This window comes from Phyllobates terribilis, unplaced genomic scaffold (assembly GCF_046119375.1).
Source record: "Phyllobates terribilis strain yellow unplaced genomic scaffold, ASM4611937v1 Scaffold_364__1_contigs__length_1914224, whole genome shotgun sequence".
Taxonomy (NCBI): domain Eukaryota; kingdom Metazoa; phylum Chordata; class Amphibia; order Anura; family Dendrobatidae; genus Phyllobates; species Phyllobates terribilis.
This window is the reverse complement of record NW_027363124.1, coordinates 1,676,443-1,701,052: the sequence shown is the minus strand read 5'-3', so window position 1 is coordinate 1,701,052 and position 24,610 is coordinate 1,676,443. Positions and strand designations below refer to the sequence as shown.

Below are 24,610 nucleotides of genomic sequence, written 5' to 3'. Positions count from 1 at the left end.
CTTAGAAAATTCACCAAAATGGGGATGAAAACCATAACATAAAAACCTTCCCTGGATCCATCTTAAACCCATCAGCTGATAAAATGAACCCCATGAATGAAACTTCCTGGACAGAAAAAAAAAACACATTTCTCAAGTTTAGCAAAAATTTTAGAAAAAAATATGTTTTAGGCTGCGTGCACACGATGCGCTTTTCATGCGTCTCCGCAGCAGAAACGCATCAAAAACGCATGGTAATCCGCACCCCATGGTCCCCAATGGCATTCCGCAATGTCAATGCACATGCTGTGGATTTTTCCGCAGCGTTTCTGTAGCGCTCATAAATCCGCAACATGTTCATTAATTTTGCGGAAGCGCAGCGGAATGGCCGCCATTGACTTGCATTGAGACGCATAGAATCCGTGTCTGTACATCTGTACAAGCGGATAATATGCATTTCAATGTGCGGATGGTACCCAGGTCTGGAGGAGAGAAGACTCTCATCCAGACCTGAGTACCATTGTACCTGTAAAAAAAAGAATAAAATAAAAAATAAAGTTTATATTCACCTGTCCGGAGGCCCCTGCAGCGCTTCTCCTTCCAGGACCTGAGATGACGTCGCGGTCATGTGACCGCAGGCTGTCTCGCGAGATGCCGGCAAGCCAGGAAGGAACCAGGAAGGAGCGCGACAGCACACGCGGCAGCATCGGAGGTAAGTATAGCTTTATTTTTCTATTTTTACGGTCACACTATATAAATCCATGCCGTTTGCATGGATTTATATAGTGTGACCTAGTTCTCAAGCACTTTCCAAGTGATGCTATCGCCTTGAAAGTGCTTGTCAGTCCATATGCGGAAACACATGCATTAACGCATGTGGATACGCATGTGAATCCGCATGTATTCTGCAGGAAAAACGCATGCACAATCTGCATGCGTTTTTTCTGCCAGGGAGATGCAGAAATGCTGCAGAAATTTTCTGCTTCATTTCTGCATCGTGTGCACACAGCCTAATTGTATCGTGCTAGCCAGTAGATAGAAAAATATTAAGATTTGAGAGCCCTCAGTGGTTGATACCTTTTAATGGCTAACTGAAAAGATGGTAAATTGCAAGCTTTCAAGACTACTCAGGTCTCTTCATCACGCATACTATAACACAATCTGAAGAGTCACATATTCATACACAGCAGGGCACAGGAATAATGCAGTAGATAAGACAAGTGATATGAAGCAGAACTATCAGTATTGGAGAGGGAGAAGCAGTTGTGGCCGTAAATATTGACACAGCTCATACATAAGGAGTGTGAACGTTTTATTGTCCTGTGATTGAGGTCTGGTCCATGATTGTGATGCTCCCAAAATGGTCTGAGGAGCACATTCCTTAGTTGATGTACAAAGACATAAATACATGCGATATACATACATTCATTGCTGCACTGAGTGTGTGAAAGACTAAGATGTAGTCTTTCCCAGATGTGGGAACGACTAAGTGAACACAGAGGGAAGAGGGAAAGGGAGCCCAGACACTAGGGAAAGGGGGAAGTGGAGATCTCCTAGTCTGGTCACCCTGTCTCAACTACCGTCACTATATTGGCTCCTCGCTAATTGCCGCACACGTGCCTCACCCTGGCTTTCCCTGGCGTATGGCTAAGGCTAGGGAAGGGAGGAGATGAGCACTAGTCGATCTCACTAAACTCTATAGACAACAAGGGTAAACAAACAGGGGGGAAATTGCTTAGCTTTAGATGAAGTCTAGACAAATGTGCACTTGGCCTCAAGCTCCAGAGATGACACAGTACTTCTCTTGCTAAGCCTTCACAAGTAGAAATGAATATAGCCGGCACCTCCCTCTCAGACACACCAGGTATTTATACACCCAGACCAGAGAGCCAATTAGCTAGAGGGAGGTAGCCGCTAGGTCTTAGAGACAGCCTCTCATCTAAGATGTCTGTAATGCCAAACATAGAGATCTCCTGCAACCAACTGCAGGGCGACTACCTGTCACCTCTGATACACCCGTGACAGTAGGTCAAAGATTGTCATAAGATTGTACTCCCAAATTTTTTTGTCTCTCTGAGATTTGAAGTTACATTTTAATACAAGTAATTTCATGTCCACGATGCTGTGATCAGGGATAAAAAATGTTTGGCCACAGGTAGCTCTATTCTTTTTTCTTTTATTGGGTGGCGATGAGAATTCATCCTTGTTCTAAATTTTTGCCCTGTCTTCCCTACACACAGACCCCCAGCTGGACATTTGGTACATATAATTAAGTACACTATATTAGATGTAATGCAGCTGAAAGCACCTGGGATCTCGTGGTGCTGATGCGGGTTGGGAATCTTTATCTGGTCAGTGGTCATTATAAATAGACAGGTTTTACATTTTTCTGGCTGCAGGGAAAAGTTCCTGTAGCTGTTGGAGAGGACTGCCTAAATCACAGAAGTGGGGAGTCTGGAAATATAGATTGTTGTAATTTCCATGCAGCTCCCATTAGCACCTCCAGATTTGGATTTTAGGTGACTACGAGAGGCACCCGGTTGCTTTCTTGTTTAGTTTTGAAATCTAGAAGATGATTCCTTGATATTCTGGTGGCTCTTGCAATCTGGTTTTCAATTCTTGTTTGGTGGTAGCCCTGGTTCAAAAAGGTGTTTCTGAGGCCACCAAGGTGTTTGCCTCTGTCCATAGCGTTGGAACATATCCAATTGTATCGGATGGCCTGGCTGTAGCCAATAGAGGTTATGTGTTTTGTATGGAAACGGACCCATTTAAGGGATGTTGGACGGTCAACTGGCTTCTGGTACATGGACGTCTCTATTTCATTGTTCTGTAACTTAATGATGGCGTCCAAAAAGTTCATTTCAGTACAGAAGTAGTTGAGTGTTAAGTTGATGGTGGGATTAAATTGATTAAAGTGTTCAAGGAACTTCTTTAGCTGTTGCTCAGATTATGTCCAGATGATTAAACTATCGTCAATGTAACGGTAGTAGGCCAGAGGCCTGATGTGACATGAGGACAAGAAGTCACATTCAAGCTTGGTCATGAAAATTAAGATACTGTTAAGCCATTATACTTCCTATTTCTGTATCAGTCTCCTGTAGATATATGTGGTTATCAAATTCAAAGTAATCGTGGGTGAGGATGAATTTTGTAAGTTTCACCAAAAAGGTGAAACTATCCTCTCCATCCGTTTGCCTTCTCTTCCATCAACTTTTCCTTCTTCCACAATTAGGTTTCTGGGAAATTATACTTTTTATTCCTTTTATTTTTGATTCTTCTTAGCTTGACTTCTTTGCCCTATATGAATGTGTTTTAGTTTCTCACCCAGAGTTTTTGTATCTTACTTCACACTTTCCTTTCCCCTTGTTGACAGTGTGTTGTGGCCTCCCCACTGGTTCCTCGGGAGGTACAAGAAACCCCTCAATGGCCTATTACGGAGTTAGATCCGAGGTGGTGTTTTAAGTTGGGCAGCTAGGGTCTTTTTAGTCTATACAGAGACCAGTTGGGTGTAGTTGCGGCGTTTTCCCGTGTGGGTTCTCCGGTGGCTATCAAAATGCGCTTTCTGGTTAAAACATTTTCCACATTCTGAACATGAAAATGGCTTCTCCCCTGTGTGAGTTCTTTGATGTCTGACAAGATCTGATTTCCTTGTAAAACATTTTCCACATTCTGAACATGAAAATGGCTTCTCCCCTGTGTGAATTCTGTGGTGTATAACAACTTCTGATTCATGGTTAAAACATTTCCCACATTCTGAACATGAAAAAGGCTTCTTTCCTGTGTGAGTTCTCTGATGTTTGACAAGATTTGATTTCTTTGCAAAACATTTCCCACATTCTGAACATGAAAATGGCTTCTCCCCTGTGTGAGTTCTCTGATGTGCAATAAGATTTGATTTATTTGCAAAACATTTCTCACATTCTGAACATGAAAAAGGCTTATCCCTTATGTGAGTTCTCTGATGTTTGACAAGATTTGATTTCCTTGTAAAACATTTTACACATTCTGAACATGAAAATGGCTTCTCCCCTGTGTGGGTCCTTTGGTGTATTACAACATCTGATTCATGGGTAAAACATTTCCCACATTCTGAACATGAAAAAGGCTTCTCCCCTGTGTGAGTTCTCTGATGTTTGATAAGATGTGATTTCTCTGTAAAACGTTTCCCACATTCTGAACATGAAAATGGCTTCTCCCCTGTGTGAGTTCTCTGATGTGAGATAAGATATGATTTATTTGCAAAACATTTCCCACATTCTGAACATGAAAATGGCTTCTCCCCTGTGTGAGTGCTCTGATGTTTGATAAGATTTGACTTCTTTGCAAAACATTTCCCACATTCTAAACATAAAAATGGTTTCTCCCCTGTGTGAGTTCTCTGATGTTTGTTCAGATCTGATTTCCCTGTAAAACATTTTCCACATTCTGAACAGAAAAAAGGCTTCTCCCCTGTGTGAGTTCTCTGATGTACGATAATATTTGATTTCCTTGTAAAACATTTTCCACATTCTGAACAGGAAAAAGGCTTCTCCCCTGTGTGAGTTCTCAGATGTTGGGTTAGCCTTGATTTCTCTTTAAAACATTTCCGACATTCTGAACATGAAAATGGTTCCCCCCCTGTGTGACTTCTCTGGTGACTAACAAGATCTGATTTCTGGTTAAAACATTTCCCCTGCTTGAAACAAAAAAATCTATTCTCTGCTGTGTACGTTTTTTGAGGTTTAAGAAAAGACTTTTTGAGAAGACTATTTCCATATTCTGAACGTGAAAATGGCTTTGTTGCTTTAGGTGCAGTTTGTTTCTTAATGCCTCTTTTGTGACTATGATTTTCCTTAGTAGTCAGTAATGAATCAGAAGACAGGACCTGTTTTAAAGAATCAGATGACAGATCTTTGCTGTGAAGGGATGATGGTATATCTGGAGTAATGGCATTCACTTCAATTGTATCCTGTGGTATCTCAAGATCATCGGATTTAAAAATTGAAGATGTCAGCTGTCCCTCTGATCTCCTGGCACAGTCATCTGCCAAGAATAAAACCAATTATTATTTTTGAATAAAATATCCTTGAGTTTTATATTTTTGAGCATTTCTACTTAAAGTGTCTGTAGAAATGGCAAGTTATGTAAAAACATTGAAAGATTTACCAAGACAATGACAGTTCACAGTCTAATAGAAAACCTCATAGGATTAACCAGTACAGCGTGGTGTCCAACTGTTTGCTCATTCTGGATCCCAAATATGGAATAAAAAGCCACCAAATGATGTTATGTAGGTGAAAATAATACCAATAAAAACTTCCACTCATCTTACAATAAACAAGTCCCCACTCAGGTCTATCATCTGTCAGTGGAAAAACAGAAGTTTCCACATTATTAAGGTCTCAAAGGCTCTTGAAAAGCAACATGGCTTCCATAAACCAATCCAGCAATATCCACTCTCCCAAAGTCAAATCTCCCCCTCACTTCTGAGCCTTGCAGTGCGCCCAAACCACATTTAGCATCCATGTATTTGGCATTACTATAATGAGAAGAACTCACTTAATTTACGGTGTGTGTCCCCTGGAGCACAATCTGGGCACTATGTGTTGGGCAATAAAATAGTATATTTGCAATTTTCACGCTCCAACATCCACTGCGTGCTAATTTCTGGAAAGTGGTTTTGCAGTCAAAATAGTCACTACTCCTATAGATTAATTCACTGAGGGTTATAATATTCAAAATTGAGTCACTTTATGAGAATTTCTACTGCTCTGGTTTTCTGCCATTTTGTCATATTAGGGCTTCTACAAATGGTGTGACCCATCTCCTCTGAGATCCGCTGCTGCGACGTCTGCTTCTTTCACCATACCTGTCCTCATTCATTCTGCAGAGAATCTGACTTTAAGGTGTATGTAATCAAATGCCAATGTTGTCTACTATTCATAGGGGAAACTACTCAACACATCAGGGACCATATTGCCAGCCATAAATCCACGATTCATTGCGGCAAAACCTTGTTACCACTATCCCATCATTTCTCCAGCGCCAGGCATGCAGTAACCCAACTCAGGTTCCAGGTGATCGAACAAGTACCCAGACGAGGTGGTAACCATATTAAACTCCTTAAACAACGGGAGTGGTTCTGGATACACACCCTCCAGACACTGACAGAGGGTCTCAACCATGAAATAGATTGGCTAACCTGATCATCTTTTTTTCAGACACACTAGATCAGCTCTACAACCTCTCCTATTCCTCCTCTCCAGGTGAGTTCCAGAAACCCCCTTCCCCTCTCCCCTGGCTTCCCCCTCCTATCTCCCTCTCCACCCCTTCCCCTCACCCTCTTACACACAGCTCCCATATATCATTCTAGCAAACCTAATTACATACAAGGGGCATGGCCTCACACTATTTAGTTTCATACAGGACTCCATACATTCCTTACACCCCCCTCCATTATTCCTTTCATCCACAGCACCAATTGACCAAACCAGCACAATTTTATTCCCCCACCCAGATCAACCTCACTTTTGCCCCTCATCGATACACCATGATGACAACATAACAGAACTGAGTATGTATAATAATTCACTAGCGCAGGAATAAGGCTGGAGATATACTAATGAGATACTAAAAAATTTGTATATTTTATCGGTTTAAAATGGATTACACCACGAACGTGCCATAATAAGCACTTTTCTCTCCAAGTCATCCCTGGACTGTTTCCAGAGGTAATTGATTTAATTAAAAGTTACAATTCCTAATAAAATTATATGTTCTTTATTCTAACCTATTTTACCTTACCTATATTGTTTCTTTGATTCTCCAAGTCACCGGACCAAAAAGACCACTTGGACAATAGTAACTCGCTTCCTAAAAAGCTATTTACCAACATCCTCTTTTTCTTCCCGGTAGGTGTGGTACCACCAAACCCTTACCTGTAGACATGATTTTGGAATTAACTAATTTTCAATATTTTAGCTTTCTCTACCACCGAGAAAATACACCAACAGAGAGGACCACTAACCATCCTTCCTTCCTCACCAGCAGGTAAGATCGGTTACTCCTCAATCAGACCTGCTATCTTCACACCACATTCTAAACCATTTGTCTTCTAATTAGGAAAGAAACTACTAAACCTCAACCGGACAAATTATCTGAAATACAGGAGGAAAATTACTATCCCACCACTCTTCCCTCCTTTTTTAGACCGTATCTCCGACAGGCTATATTTTATCCTATTTATACCCCTGATTTTACTTTTGTAATGTATTTTAAACCAATACTAATACATTTGTATATTTTATCTCATTAGTATATCTCCAGTCTTATTCCAGCGCTAGTGAATTATTATACATACTTTGTACATTCATTTTCCCCAACAGTGTGAGGATACTGTCCCACTTGCAGCAGGAATAATAGGCCTACCTGCCAGCGCTACTCCTCTCTAAAAAAAATTAACATAACAGAACTATCGCATACAGCCTAAAGCGCATGCGCAGGCTTCACCAGACGCCATGGATATGCTACACATGTGACACAGCCATACAGGAGGACAGGTCCGCCCCAACAGACCCACTCTCCCTGCCACATCACCTGCCTGTGACGCAACTTCCAGGGGGGGGTCGAGTTTGAGCGCATGCACTTACGGTCTGGCGGTAATCGCGGAAACATACATAAACCCCCAACCGCAGCTAGAGACAGATGCACAAGATGAAGGTGCGGCGGGAGCGCCTGTTCACAGCTCCATTAAAGGTACCCACCCAGCACATTTTGAGCAGTCAGGCAAGCCACCTGGCCACATGCCTCTATACTGATCTGTTTGGAGACCTGTACTCCCTATATGTCTCTGCCCTGTTACTTAATAAGCTTTATTACTTACCTGAGTGGGGACCTATATTCCTCATATGTCTCTGCCCCGTACCTAACATAACTTTATACTCATCTATTTGGTGACCTATTTTCCTTATGTCTGTGCCCTGATACCTAACTTCTTTACCACCTAAGCTCTATCATTCTTCTCCTTGGCCCTCCTCCGGCTCCTTTGCTCCTCCACTTAATCATTAATCTTTTTGCTTCCATTGTCCCATATTTTTACCAATGACTTACCATGAGGCCAGAATATCAGCAATACTTACCTGCAGGACGGATGTCCTAGAAGCCGCTGAAGATTGTCACACAATTACAAGTACATTCATGATGAGCATAGGAAAGGCTCATGTATATAATTTCAGTATATATGTAAATATGTACAGTACAGACCAAAAGTTTGGACACACCTTCTCATTTAAAGATTTTTCTGTATTTTCATGACTATGAAAATTGTACATTCACACTGAAGGCATCAAAACTATGAATTAACACATGTGGAATTATATACTTAACAAAAAAGTGTGAAACAACTGAAAATATGTCTTATATTCTAGGTTCTTCAAAGTAGCCACCTTTTGCTTTGATGACAGCTTTGCACACTCTTGGCATTCTCTTGATGAGCTTCAAGAGGTAGTTACCAGAAATGGTTTTCACTTCACAGGTGTGCCCTGTCAGGTAAAACCAGATTTACCCCGTTTTAGCTGTCAGCTCTGTCAAGACTGCTGACATAGTTGAAATTGTCTCTCACGCTGATCATACCCACACACGTGTTGACAGGGTGGGAGAGGCCGATAGTGGCATATGCTAGCCGCATCTGATATCTAAATCGGCAGAAAGCACAACCAGGAGATCGTGACTTAGTTGGATCGCTTGCTTCTCCTGCTGACCATCAATTCTTGTGCAGACAGCGTGAGAGAGACGGTCAGTGGCATAGCTGAGCTGCTTGTGCTCTTAAGCTGGCTAAGTCTGTTATACTGCCGGAGTTATTTCACTGCCGACAGCACTACTGGAGATGCGAGTGGAATTATTAAGGATCCATTACACAGATTGTGTGACAGGTGCAATAGTGTGCCCTGATAACCTCTGTACAAGGGCTCATCACACTTATATCTATCAGACCGGCCACACTTTTGAAGTCACTTTATAATATGGGGAGTGTATCCAACGGGCTAGGAGAATTTTTTACTATTGAATTCACACTGGCAAATTGAGCCTTTATTTAATAAAATCTCTCCTGGCTGAGGATACTATCATAATTCAGCACACCCTTGATATAATCTATGGCATTCATTTTATAAGCATAAACCCAGCCATCAATTCTAAGGGACATTGGCTAGGGGCTTATTTTATTAATAATTTGATTCACCGTCTGACTCTATCAGTAATTTAGTGGATCATGACTCCATTTATATAATCATGATCCATGATACATCCCTAATGGGATGTATGATTTACCAGGTTTTAATATTATTTAACAAAGAATTTCACTTTTACTCACACCCTTTTCCCTTTCCTAATTGTTTACTTGTAATATGGAGGTGTTCACCTTTGTGAGCACTGTCTGATGAGATCAGACAATACTTTGACTATAGAATTGCAGCCTTGCAGCGCTGGGGTCCTGGGTTCAAATCCCACCAATGACAAAAAATGAGTTTGTATGTTCTCCCTGTGTTTGCGTGGGTTTCCTCCAGGTTGTCCGGTTTCCTCCCACACTCCAAAGACATCCTGATAGGGAATTTAGATTGTCAGCCCCAATGAGAACAGTGCAAATAATGTCTGTAAAGCGCTGTGGAATTAATGACAGTATATAAGCGAGTAAAATAAATAAATAAGCTGGAAAATAATTAGTAAGGTCCATTTGTTTCCTATTATCCTTTGTGAAGAATTCCAAAGTTATCACCACATAAAGTGACACACGTCAGATTTGAAAAATGGGACCTGATTAGGAACAGAAAACTGGCTGCGGAGTGAGAAGGAACCTGTGAAAAAAAAAAAAATTCTATGTTACATCCCCAACAACAACCTATGTATAAGGGGAGAACTCCAACACTAAAATGGAGTTGCACTCATTTATGGTGGAGCCATTGGAGCTACTATGAGTCCTAACCAGAAGAGTAGAGAAAGTATTAGTGCCCCCATTTCAGGAGAGATTGTGCAGGAATCTGAACTCCTTAGGATGACAACATAATGGAATTTATGACGTGGAGTGAATCCATGAAACCAGGGCTGGAGCCAACACATCTCCTGCAGGCGGGAATAAATGTATATTACAGCCATCAGCCACGCACAGCTTAGAGATATATCATGGCACAGGTGTAATTTTTTTTATGTAGTTTATCACAATCCTGTATGAAGTTAGTTGGTTTTAAAATAAAGTGTAAAGTCAGGATAAAGGGAAACTCTGCTGTTATTGTACAGAAATTCACACTTGGCCTCACTGCACATTTAATGTTGTCGATCATAAAAGTGAAGTTTGGCCAGAAAGACTGGACCTGGTCTTGTAGGTACCATATGAGCACATTCAGCGGCACAGAAGGGAGAGAAGGTAGATTCATCCAATAAGATATCAGGGATCTAGGAAGGAACATCATTACCCTCCACTTTCTCTTACAGGCCCATCAGAATATTTTTCTTCAAGTGATTTTCTAACTTGTCAGCACATTCTACGTACGCTGTCATCTGGGCAGGTAACGGTCAGCATCTTCTAATTCCAGGGGGTAGGTGGATCTTTCAGATTGTAAGTTCCATAGAAAAGAGCTTTCACAATTTCCCCAAGTAATTAGAACATTTTTCATATGGAGGCGAATGTTATGCTCTAGTGGCAAAATGGCGATCACACGATTGTGATATGGCCAGACTACATCACCGATAAAGCAGCCACAGCCGGTGACTGAGAATAATCTGTGACTTCTCTGCATTTAGTGGTCACTACTCACCTGTGTAGTCATATGTAGGAATCTCCTCTTTACACCGCTCATCACCCCTCACATATGTCTCTGTAGTATTAATATGGGTCAGATCTTCACCCTGAAACAAATATTGTAAAAGTCACAGACTGATGGAGAAGTCACATCTATGATCAGCTCTAATCCTGTCATCTCCACGGTCCTCATTACACAAATATAAAACATATAATACTGGTGGATAAAACAAGACTGAACACAAGACCTTCACAGCCGTCTACACATCATAGGGGAGATCTCATGACACCTTCTCTCCATCTACCTGATGATCCTGAGGAACATTAGGATCTTCTTGTTTACAGTCCTGTGGAAGAAGAGGACGGGGACATCTCTCTGGTGTTGTCCTCTTACTGGATAGATCTGGAGGAAACACATACAGGGACTGAATTCATTCTTTACATGCAGATAATTATAGGCCGTGTGTATTTAGTCCTGTCTATTACCTGGTGATGTGAGGGGCTGGGGAACCTCCATCATGACGCCCTTGTACAGATCTTTGTGTCCTTCTAAATACTCCCACTCCTCCTTGGAGAAATAGACAGCGACATCCTGACACCTTATGGGAACCTGACACATACAATGATACCGTCATCCCCCCAATCCCTTAATAGTGTTACTGTATAATGTCCCAGCATTCCCAGCAGTGTCACCTCTCCAGTCAGCAGCTCAATCATCTTATAGGTGAGTTCTACGATCTTCTGGTCATTGATGTCCTCAGGTATCAGGGGGTGAGGTGGAGGCCCTGTGATTGGGCTCAGGGGTCTTCCCCATCCCTCAGACACAGGGTCCTGACAGCGCTCACTAGAGGTCTTCTTCACTACTGTGTAATCCTGGTTATGGAGAGACACATTAATAAATCTCACTACAGACATTTCCAGAGTCCTCACCTCTCCAGTTCTGTCCATCTGTTATTCCCATAGATAAGAATGATGTAATGAGACGTCATCAGAATCTCTCACCTCTCCAGTAAGCCGGAAGATGATCTCTAGGGTGAGGTGTAATATCCTCTCCGCCATCTTGTCTCTGTCCATATCCATCCTTGATGGGTGATTCACAAAAATTCTGTCAATATAGAAGATGTCCACTGAGAGGATCTGATATTGTAGTGACCTAAATAGGAAGACAATGAGACGATGGAACATCATAAAGAATTCCGTGTAATAATACAATTACTGGACACAATAAGGGAAATATATCAGGAGATAGAAGGTGCAGATGTTGTATTCTCTAGTCTTGTATGGATTTGAACATAAGTTGAATTGCAGAAAAAGACATCTCCTCCATGCTCCCAATCACTGGTTAATTTGACCACTGCTTAGCCAACTGATTAGCTGTAGAAATCTGAAGTACACAGGAAATACAGAGACTGGTGGGGGACCCAAGCAGCAATGGTATTCTTATTAGTTTACAACATTCTGCTTTTTACCCTGTCATGTACTAATGAAACCTATATATTTTAGGCCACAGACCACAAGCAGTTTCTTCCTTGGAGTCTGTAGCTGAATACGTTTCTCATAGACTCATCTTCCATAACGCTAATTATCGTCTCATTTACCGACATTGGAATCGGCATTAGCAATACTGCAGGAGATATTCATTACACGTGACATGAGAAATAATTACTTCATGATGAGGACGACATCTTCTACTATAACTCCAGAAACATATTTGGCCAGAGTCCGTCACTGACTACATCACCACTAGTCATCTATATGAAAGTTTTCCATCTTTCCCCGGCTGTAATCTTTTTATCAAATTAGATCTCATGTATAAAAGTTTGCTTGTAAAAACACCAACACAGGAGTGATTTGATGCTAATATCTCCATGTACGGTGTTTTTTTTTTCTGGATATGTCATAGAAAATATTAAAAATCTCTGAAGTTAATAGCCTCCCTCCTTCCCTCTGTCATTTGCAATCTGAGCTGACACTCTTAGGTGGAGGATTGTACAAATTACACTGGTCAACAAATTGTAACTTTTTTTCTGTTTCCTGTTTTAAAATATGTTGTCTATGTATTTTGAGGAGCTGATTTCAGAAATGTAAATCAGAATTTCTGTAGCATGTACCATTCCCGAGATAGTTTAAGTTTATGATTATAATGATAAGGACAGTGCATAATAAATTGGCACTTATATTAAACTTTTTATTTCAGAAGCGTATTTTTTGTAGAAATAACCAATAAAAATTCATAATATGGACTCTCTTTATTATAATATACAGCACTAAGTCCTGTCCAATCATGCATTGCATTAGTTGTGCACTCTCAGGCACGACCAGACACAACTGTTAGACTTTGGTAGCATTATATAATAGCAGCAGTAACGACGCTGTAATCTTCATGAGTTTCTTCTGTTCTGAGAAAATTTCATAAGGAGCAAAACTGTTTAATAAGTAATGAGTTGTAGAATGTCGTGTCAATGTCGCAATAGTAGTGATCTCTTTTGTTATACATTTGGAGATTATACCCTTAAAGCCCATAAAAGGAGTATAACTGCAGTTGTTAAGAAGGCATATGAGTTATATTTTGGATGCAAAATTGGTGACCAAGACAGAGCAAGGGCTACTCATATATGCTGCTCATCTTGCGCTACGAGTTTGAGGTCTTGGCTGAAGGGTGTGCGACCATAGATGCAGTTTGTCATTCCAATGATCGGGAGGGAGCAGAAGGACCAAATAACCGATTGTTACTTCTGCATGACGAATGTATCCGGCTTTTCCTCCTAAGAACAGGAGGTCTATTGAATATCCCAAGCTCGCTTCTGCAATTAGACCAGTGGCGCACGATGAAAGTCTGCCAGTTCCAAAACCACCGCCGGTGTGGAGAATAGAAGAGGGCGATGAAATGATGGTTGATTCATTAGAGATGGAAGCTGCTGCTGATTCACATTTCGAACCATCAATATCAACTGCTCCACGTTTAATATCTCAAGCAAGACTCAACGATCTGGTTAGAGATTTGGGTTTATCAAAGAGTCAGGCAGAACTTCTTGGATCAAGGTTGCAAGGGTGGAATCTGTTGCAGCCAGGTACAGAAATTTCAGTATTTTGCAGTCGTCATGAAGATTTAACCAAATATTTCAGTCAACCTGACTGTCTCACTTTTTGCAGTGATATTACTGGATTGTTTTCTGTCCTTGGAGTTGACCATGACCCAAGGGAATGGCGACTGTTCATTGATTCATTGGCCTTAAGTTTTAAGGCTGTCTTGCTACACAATGACAATGTCTATCCTTCGATACCTATCGGACATGTCGATCAGTATGAAGGAGACCTATGAGAATATGCAGATGCACATTCAATACTCAAGGTACAAATGGAATATATGTGGTGATCTCAAGGTAGTTGCAATTTTATTAGGTTTACAGATGGGATACACTAAGTACTGTAGTTTCCTTTGGGAATGGGACAGTCACGCAAGAGACTCGCATTATATCAGGAAGGACTGGCCACTACGCAATAAATTTATTCCAGGGCAGAAGAATGTTAAACACGAACCATTGGTAGATGAAAAGATGATATTCCTTCCACCTTTGCACATCAAACTGGGATTCATGAAGAACTTTGTCAAAGCAATGAACAAGCAAACTGAAGTCTTTGCTTACTTGCGACAGAAGTTTCCATGCATCAGTGATGCCAAGATAAAAGAGGGTGTTTTCATTGGCCCACAAATCCGAGAGCAAGTAAATGATAGTAAGGCTAAGTGCCCACGATGCAGAAATGCTGCATATTTTTTCCGCATCTCCCTGGCAGGAAAAAAGCATGCGGATTTTACATGCGTTTTTCCTGCCAGGTAGAAGCGTTTGTCAAGCGTTTTTGCATGCATTTCTGCATGCGGGTTATCAAGCATTTTTCCAAGCGATTTTAGCATCACTTGGAAAAGTGCTTGACAACTTGATCACACTATATAAATCCATGCAACCGGCATGGATTTATATAGTGTGACCAAGTAATAGTTAAAAAAAAAAAAAGAATAAGAATGGTAAAAAATAAAGATTATACTTACCTTCCGATGGCCCCCGGTATCCTCAGCGATGCGACCGGTGTGTTGGGCAGCTCGCGATGGTCTAAAAGGACCTTCCATGAGCCGCCCAACACACCGGACGCATCGCTGAGGAGACCGGGGGCCACCGGAAGGCAGGTATAATCTTTATTTTTATTTTAAATTCTTTTTTTCACAGGTACTATGGGTCTGCTTGAAAAACGCATAGTGGGCATGCAGCCTTTCTTTGATGGTCTTCTGCATGGTGCAGAACATGTAGCATGGTCGGCCTTCAAGAATGTCGTTTTCAACTTGCCAAACTATGCTGAACAGTTTGAAAGTTTTCTTCAGGCTTACAAGTCAATGAAATGCAACATATCACTTAAAATACATTTCCTTCATTCACACATTGACTTTTTCCCAACAAACCTAGGCGCTGTAAGTGATGAACATGGTGAAAGGTTTCATCAAGACATTTCCCAGATGGAGAAACGGTACCAGGGGAGGTGGAGTCCCTCGATGCTGGGTGACTATTGTTGGAATCTTGCCTGTGAATCATCGGACAGTGATTATAAAGAAAATCAATGGCAAAACATTTTTCAACTTGATCGCTGTTGCTGACTTTTGCATTCGGAATATCACATGCCACTACGAATTTGACAGTATTCAATGCATACATAATTGCATTTTTCTCAAAAATCTTACGTGATAGAGCAATTCTGAAGTTATTTCTCAGCATGACAATTCCGATAATATTCACCCAATTTCAGGCCGGAAACAAAAACTTTGTTAAACAGTGTTACCTATAGTGTGAAGTGAACCAGCCTAATCAACATGCAGGCCGTCCCTTGTGAAGTAAGAGGATTAAAGTAAACACCTCACAAGATTTTCCAGTAAGACAAACAGCTGACAGTCTCCAAGACTTAGACAAGAAACTAATACCAGTAAGAAATTGAATGTGGCCGAACAGTGAATCAGCTTAATTAACATGCAAGAGCTTCTTGTAGGGAAAAGACTATGAGGATGTGTATTGTGCATAGTCAAAGAGTGCAAATTAACCTATCTGTTCAGACAGGAAAAGGTCTATCAAGGATAAAAGGGATATCTCACACTCTTTAGAAATAGCCATGGTCACCCAGCATACACATTCCTTTCATCAGCACAGCTTCAGCAGTCAGGATGTCTCCGAATGAAAATATAGAATATTGGAATATACATAAATCCAATATTAATGAGAAATACATTTCCAGCACATGGGCTAGCCAGAGAAAAGGATACATATTTTCTCATAACTGTAGCCCCTCTGCCAATGAGCCATAAATGCACAGTGGCCACATGACTGACAACAGCTATGCCATTTTTGGTCTCTAAGTAAAAACAAAATCCTGATGGAAAATATGGTGCCAATCTACAACTTCTGCGATCATCCAGAGAGGCGTTATCACATAAGTTGGGGATTCCATAAAATCATGAAGTGCTGAGACAAGCCCACATCCTGGCCCATGTATGAGAGATACACATCATGTATGCAGGAACCCCCGTTCACGAAACGGCCATTTGAAGTGCTCTCCTTCAGCTAAACTGAATCGTCTCTGCGATCGGTGTAGTAAGTTCTCTTGTTAATCCCTTTTATTTTCTGTAACTGTATATGCTGTAGCCCCTGTTTCAGCTAGATGTGTGTCCTCGGACACACATTCATACCAACATAGTAATGTAGGTTGAATAAAGACCTACAGTAGGTGCATCCAGTTCAACCTTCCTTATCTTTTTATACATCCTAAAATCTTGCTTGCTTTTGCGGCTGCTACTTGACATTAAGTACTGCTGCTCAGCTTACTTACAGAATACCCAAGTCCTTTTCCTGTTCTGTAGTCCCAAGTATACTTCCATATAATGTATATGCAGCAATAGGATTACTCCGACCTAGTTGCATTACTCTACATTAAACCTCATTCGCCAAGTGTTAACCCATTCAGTCATCTTATCCAGATCGTTCTGCAATATCATAATGTCAAGATCAGATTTTAATATTTTGCATAGTTTGATGTCATCAGCAAAAACTGACACTTTACTCTCAATCCCATCCCCAAGGTCATTAATAAAGAGGTTAAAAAGAATCGGTCCTAGTACAGATCCCTGCGGCACCCCACTGCTGACTATATCCCAAAATGTAGTACATTTCCCTCTACACTGTGTTCCAAATTATTATGCAAATAATATTTTCTCAGATTTTCCCAAATTACCTATATGAAGTGCAGTCATTGTAATTTTCCAGTCAAATAACTATTAGAGTACAATTGAAAGGTTTTTGTACAAACTGCCTATGATAACAGTATATTTTTATAAAAATAAAAAACTCAAACTGCACTCAAAATGCATGTTCCAAATTATTATGCACAGCAGAGTTTTCAACCTTTTCATTTTAATAAAGAACAAAAAAATTATCATTTTTGCAATTATAAGCATTAGCAGGTTATTACAAACTGAAATCAAACAGTTTTCACCTCAAAACTTTATTCTAGGTGATGTCACATTTGCACATAGGACCCCTTGTTGGAAAGAAGCTTCTGAACTCTCTCGTCCATTGAATTTGTCAGGTTTTGGATGGTTTCTGCTACAATTGTTTTGCATGAGGACAGAATACCCTCCCAGAGCTGTTGCTTAGATGTGAACTGCCTTCCGCCATCATAGACACTCCTTTTGATGATGCTCCAGAGGTTCTCAATGGGGTTAAGGTCAGTGGAGCATGGGGGCCACACCATAAGTTTGTCCCCTTTTATGGCCATAGCAGCCAGAGATGCAGATGTGTTATGTGCAGCATGAGATGGTGCATTATCATGCATGAAAATGATCTTGCTGCGGAATGCACGGTTCTTCTTCTTGAACCATGGCAGGAAGTGCTGTTTGAGAAACTCAACATACATTATGGAGTTCATCTTTACCCCTTCAGGTATCCTAAAGGGGCCGACAATCTCTTTCCCCATGATTCCAGCCCAAAACATTACTCCACCTCCTCTTTGTTGGCGCCGTAGCCGTGTTTGCATGGGGTGTCCATCAACCAGCCATCCTGCACTCCATCCATCTGGACCATCGAGCGTTGCACGGGACTCATCGGTGAACAAAACAGTTCGATGGTCCAGATCGATGGAGTGGGCATAAAAGGGGACAAACTTATGGTGTGGCCCCCATGCTCCCCTGACCTCTACCCCATTGAGAACCTCTGGAGCATCATCAAAAGGAGTGTCTATGATGGCGGGAGGCAGTTCACATCTAAGCAACAGCTCTGGGAGGGTATTCTGTCCTCATGCAAAACAATTGTAGCAGAAACCATCCAAAACCTGACAAATTCAATGGACGAGAGAGTTCAGAAGCTCCTTTCGGACAAGGGGTCCTATGTGCAAATGTAACATGACCTAGAATAAAGTTTTGAGGTGAAAACTGTTTGATTTCAGTTTGTAATAACCTGCTAATGCTTATAATTTCAAAAATGACCATTTTTTTGTTCTTTATTAAAATGAAAAGGTTGAAAACTCTGCTGTGCATAATAATTTGGAACATGCATTTTGAGTGCAGTTTGAGTTTTTTATATTTTAAAAAATATACTGTTATCATAGGCAGTTTGTACAAAAACCTTTCAATTGTACTCTAATAGTTATTTGACTGGAAAATTACAATGACTGCAATTCATATAGGTAATTTGGGAAAATCTGAGAAAATATTATTTGCATAATAATTTGGAACACAGTGTATGTTTGTCACACAGTCATGGCTTTCATCCAGCTAGGTTTCCGTAATACCCACCACATCGTATTTTGTGACCGATATAAGAGTCTCCAGTTCGTTCATTTTGTTTGCGAGACTTCTTGCATTTGCCAGCAGACATTTATTATTATTAGCACATTTATTACACCTACTCAGCTCTCTACTATCCTTGCATATCCCAGCCCCTCCTAGATCCTCATTGACCCCTACTACCTTACTCCCATCTTGTCCGTGTGCCACAATACACGCTGCCGACCAGAGGCCATCAGATGAAGTCAGCGTACACGTGACTAGAGGCGCATGGAAGTGACATCATGCGCTCCCGTCGCTTGCACGCAGAAGCCAGCAACCAGCTCCAGAAAAATATGCAGCGCGACAGAGTGAAGGTGAGTATAATGTGTTGTTTTTTTAAAAAAAAAACTGTGGGCCATGCACCACCCTACACGCGCGACTGTGGGCCGTGCACCACCCTACACGCCCGACTGTGGGCCGAGCACCACCCTACACGCCCGACTGTGGGCCGAGCACCACCCTACACGCCCGACTGTGGGCCGAGCACCACCCTACACGCCCGACTGTGGGCCGAGCACCACCCTACACGCCCGACTGTGGGCCGAGCACCACCCTACACGCCCGACTGTGGGCCGAGCACCACCCTACACGCCCGACTGTGGGCCGAGCACCACCCTACACGCCCGACTGTGGGCCGAGCACCACCCTACACGCCCGACTGTGGGCCGTGCACCACCCTACACGCCCGACTGTGGGCTGTGCACCACCCTACACGCGCGACTGTGGGCCGTGCACCACTCTACACGCGCGACTGTGGGCCGTGCATTATTCTACAATTATGAGTATAGGCTCCTGTGTGCATTACATTACATGTATGACTATGGGCTGTGCATTATACTATATGGAGGACTATGGGCTGTGCATTATACTGTATGGAGGACCATGGGGAGTGCATTATACTGTATGGAGGACCATGGGGAGCGCATTGTACTTCTGCTATGGGGTCCCATGACTTCTAAGTTCGCATCTAGTAAGTATAAGGCTATGTGCCCACGATGCAGAAATGCTGCATATTTTTTCCGCTTCTCCCTGGCAGGAAAAACGCATGCGGTTTTTACATGCGTTTTTCCCGCCAGGTAGAAGCGTTTGTCAAATGTTTTTGAATGCATTTCTGCATGCGGGTTATCAAGTGTTTTTCCAAGCGATTTTAGCATCACTTGGAAAAGTGCTTGACAACTTGTTCACACAACATAAATCCATGCAACCGACATGGATTAATAGTAGTGTGACCAAGTTAGTTAAAAAAAAAAAAAGAATAAGAATGGAAAAAAATAAAAAAAAGATTATACTTTCCTTCCGATGTACTCCCGGTATTTTCTCTGCTGCGTCCGGTGTCTTGGGTGGCTCGCGGTGGTGTGAAGGACCTGCGATGACGTCATTGAGTCATGTGACAGGTCACATGACTCAATAACGTCATGGCAGGTCCTTCACAACAACGCGACCCATACAGCAGACCAGACGGAGGGGAGAAAACACCGGGAGGACATTGGAAGGTAAGTATAATCTTTATTTTTTATTTTAAATTCTTTTTTAACGGGTTCTATGGTACCTGGTTCTGGAGGAGAGTCTCCTCTCCTCCAGACCTGGGTACCATCCGCAGATTGAACCATGTGATATCCGCAAGCAGATGCAGTGATGCGGATATCACGCAGTCCAATGCAAATCAATGGCGGCGATTACGCTGCGTGTTAACAAAATTAATGGACATGCTGCGTATTTTTCCGCAATGATAATCCGCAGCATGTGCACAGCACATGCAAATTATCATTGGGGACCATGGGCACGTATTACCAAGCGTTTTTTAAGCGTTTTCGCTGCGGAAATTCCGCGGCAAAAACGCTTGAAAAATGCATAGTGGGCACGCAGCCTAGGGCTGCGTGCCCACGACACGTTTTTGGTGTGTTTTTTGGTGCGAATTTGCAGCGCAGAAACGCTCCAGAAACGCATTGCATACCTTATCCCATGACTTCCTATGACATTCTGCAAGTTCTGTGCACATGGGCAGGATTTTTTCTGCGTGGATTTTACTCGCACAAAAATTCCTGACATGACCAATTCTTGTGCGTTTCTGCATGCAGATTTGACTATACAATGCATTGGAAAAAAGCATGGCAAAACGCGTCAAAAACGCATGTAAAAACAGCATGCGTTTTTCTGCCAAGGAGATGCAGAAATGCTCAGGAAAATTTCTCCTTCATTTCCGCACCGTGGGCACTAAGCCTAAGGGTCCGTGCCCATGATGCGTTTTTCAAGCGTTTATCCTGCGGAATTTTTGCAGCGTAAACGCTTGGGAAACGCTTGGTAATCCTTCCCCCATGGTCCCCAATGGAATTCCGCACTTTCAATGCCCATGCTGCGGATTTTTCCGCAGCATTTTTGATGCGCTCAAAAATCCGCAACATGTCCATTATTTGTGCGTTTACGCATGCGGAATTGCCATCTAAAATACATTAGAAAACGCAAGGCAATTCCGCATGTGCAAAACGCGCGAAAAACCTGTGTCAAATTTCGCCCGCGTTTTTCCGGGCAAGGAGATGCAGAAATGAAGCAGAAATTTTCTGCTTCATTTCTGCATCGTGGGCACATAGCCTTATAGTTCATTTTTTTGTATACATTAAATGGGGGATATATATACCAAGATAGGGGACATATCAGGATGAAGGGGGAGGGGAGGGTCAGTCGAAATCTTTGCACCGGGGCCCATCAGACCCTAGTTACACCACTGATTATACGGTGTGTGTGTGTGTGTGGGGGGGGGGGGATTATGGCACTGTGGGAACATTATACTGTGTGGGGGTATCATACATCCTGCATAAGGGGCATTACACTGTGTGGGGGCATCATACATACTGCATAAGGGGCATAATGGGGGCATTACACTCTGTGGGAGCATCATACATCCTGCATAAGGGGCATAATGGGGGCATTACACTATGTGGGGGTATCATACATCCTGCATAAGGGGCATTACACTGTGTGGGGGCATCATACATCCTGCATAAGGGGCATAATGGGGGCATTACACTATGTGGGGGCATCATACATCCGGCATAAGGGGCATAATGGGGGCATTACACAGTGTGAGGGTATCATACATCCTGCATAAAGGGCATTACACTGTGTGGGGGCATCATACATACTGCATAAGGGGCATAATGGGGGCATTACACTCTGTGGGAGCATCATACATCCTGCATAAGGGGCATAATGGGGGCATTACACTATGTGGGGGTATCATACATCCTGCATAAGGGGCATTACACTGTGTGGGGGCATCATACATCCTGCATAAGGGGCATAATGGGGGCATTACACTATGTGGGGGCATCATACATCCGGCATAAGGGGCATAATGGGGGCATTACACAGTGTGAGGGTATCATACATCCTGCATAAAGGGCATTACACTGTGTGGGGGCATCATACATACTGCATAAGGGGCATAATGGGGGCATTACACTGTGTGGGGGCATCATACATCCTACATAAGGGGCATAATGGGGGCATTACACAGTGTGAGGGTATCATACATCCTGCATAAAGGGCATTACACTGTGTGGGGGCATCATACATACTGCATAAGGGGCATAATGGGGGCATTACACTGTGTGGGGGCATCATACATCCTACATAAGGGGCATAATGGGGGCATTACACAGTGTGAGGGTATCATACATCCTGCATAAAGGGCATTACACTGTGTGGGGGCATCATACATACTGCATAAGGGGCATAATGGGGGCATTACACTGTGTGGGGGCATCATACATACTGCATAAGGGGCATAATGGGGGCATTACACTGTGTGGGAGCATCATACATCCTGAATAAGGGGCATAATGGGGGCATTGCACTGTGTGGGGGCATCATACATCCTGAATAAGGGGCATAATGGGGGCATTGCACTGTGTGGGGGCATCATACATACTGCAAAAGGGGCATAATGGGGGCATTACACTGTGTGGGAGCATCATACATACTGCATAAGGGGCATAATGGGGGCATTACACTGTGTGGGAGCATCATACATCCTGCATAAGGGGCATAATGGGGGCATTACACTGTGTGGGAGCATCATACATCCTGCATAAGGGGCATAATGGGGGCATTACACTGTGTGGGAGCATCATACATCCTGCATAAGGGGCATAATGGGGGCATCATACATCCTGCATAAGGGGCATAATGGGGGCATTACACTGTGTGGGGGCATCATACATACTGCATAAGGGGCATAATGGGGTCATTACACTGTGTGGGGGGCATCATACATCTGGCATAAGGGGCAGAATGGGAGCATTACACTGTGTGGGAGCATCATACATCCTGCATAAGGGGCATAATGGGGGCATTACACTGTGTGGAGGCATCATACATCCTGCATAAGGGGCATAATGGGGGCATTACACTGTGGGGGGCATCATACATCCTGCATAAGGGGCGTAATGGGGTCATTACACTGTGTGGGGGGCATCATACATCCTGCATAATGGGCATAATGGGGGCATTACACTATGTGGGGGTATCATACATCCTGCATAAGGGGCATTACACTGTGTGGGGGCATCATACATCCTGCATAAGGGGCATAATGGGGGCATTACACTCTGGGGGGCATCATACATTGTGCATAAGGGGCATAATGGGGGCATTACACTGTGTGGAGGCATCATACATTGTGCATAAGGGGCATAATGGGGGCATTACACTGTGTGGAGGCATCATAGATCCAGCATAAGGGGCATAATGGGGGCATTACACTGTGTGGAGGCATCATACATCCAGCATAAGGGGCATAATGGGGGAATTACACTGTGTGGGGGCATCATACATCCTGCATAAGGGGCATAATGGGGCAATACACTGTGTGGGGGCATCATACATCCTGCATAAGGGGTATAATGGGGGCATTACACTGTGTGGGGGCATCATACATCCTGCATAAGGGGCATAATGGGGGCATTACACTGTGTGGGGGCATCATACATCCTGCATAAGGGGCATAATGGGGCATTACACTGTGTGGGGGCATCATACATCCTGCATAAGGGGCATAATGGGGGCATTACACTGTGTGGGGGCATCATACATACTGCATAAGGGGCATAATGGGGGCATTACACTGTGTGGGGGCATCATACATCCTGCATAAGGGGCATAATGGGGGCATTACACTGTGTGGGGGCATCATACATCCTGCATAAGGGGCATAATGGGGCATTACACTGTGTGGGGGGCATCATACATCCTGTATAAGGGGCATAATGGGGGCATTACACTGTGGGGCCAGTAAAGGGGTCCTGTACTATGAGAACAATACGTTTCCTCCCTTCCTATCTCCATAGTTGGGTCGTATGTATCTATTACAGGAAACAGAACAAAAACCTTATGATTCTTATAAAGGGGCAACACAAGACCCCAAAAGAGTCTCCGTGCTGAAGGGGTTAATGCCCCCTGCGCCCAGTAATGGGGGATCTCCACATACCTCCACCTGCAGAGCCGCCACCACATATATGGCTGCTCTGTGCGCACAGGAGCTGTGATGAGGTCACAGGAGGGGAGGAGTCAGGGGTCACATGATCAGGGGCCTCAGTGGATGCAGGACTCTGCTGTGCTGGTTGTCATGGTGCTGGATGAGCTGAAGTTTATGTGTGGGGTCAGGAGGGGTTTACAGTGTGGATGTAGCAGAGCCGCGTGTGTACAAGGTGTGCGGAGCGGAGCCGTGTGTGTACGAGGTGTACGGAGCAGAGCCGCGTGTGTACGAGGTGTACGGAGCAGAGCCGCGTGTGTACGAGGCGTACGGAGCAGAGCCGCGTGTGTACGAGGTGTACGGAGCAGAGCCGGGTGTGTACGAGGTGTACGGAGCGGAGCCGCGTGTGTACGAGGTGTACGGAGCAGAGCCGCGTGTGTACGAGGTGTACAGAGCAGAGCCGCGTGTGTACGAGGTGTACAGAGCGGAGCCGCGTGTGTACGAGGCGTACGGAGCGGAGCCGCGTGTGTAC

General features: G+C 43.2%; 1 protein-coding gene across 2 annotated transcripts; it reads right to left on the bottom strand.

The window, feature by feature from the left end:
• Positions 1-2,143: 2,143 nt before the first annotated feature.
• On the bottom strand, positions 2,144-24,169 carry LOC141222883 (uncharacterized). Of its 2 annotated transcripts, none has more exons than XM_073666712.1 (7): positions 24,094-24,169; positions 11,753-11,903; positions 11,444-11,623; positions 11,237-11,318; positions 11,056-11,153; positions 10,767-10,857; positions 2,144-5,001 (listed from the first exon to the last, which is right to left on the bottom strand). In XM_073666712.1, the coding sequence occupies exons 1-7, from the start codon at positions 24,117-24,119 to the stop codon at positions 3,467-3,469; spliced, it is 2,163 nt and encodes a 720-aa protein (XP_073522813.1). In that variant the 5' UTR covers positions 24,120-24,169; the 3' UTR covers positions 2,144-3,466. The 2 variants fall into 2 exon arrangements, with proteins under 2 accessions (XP_073522813.1, XP_073522814.1); XM_073666713.1 differs by having other exon boundaries at positions 11,237-11,315.
• Positions 24,170-24,610: the final 441 nt, after the last annotated feature.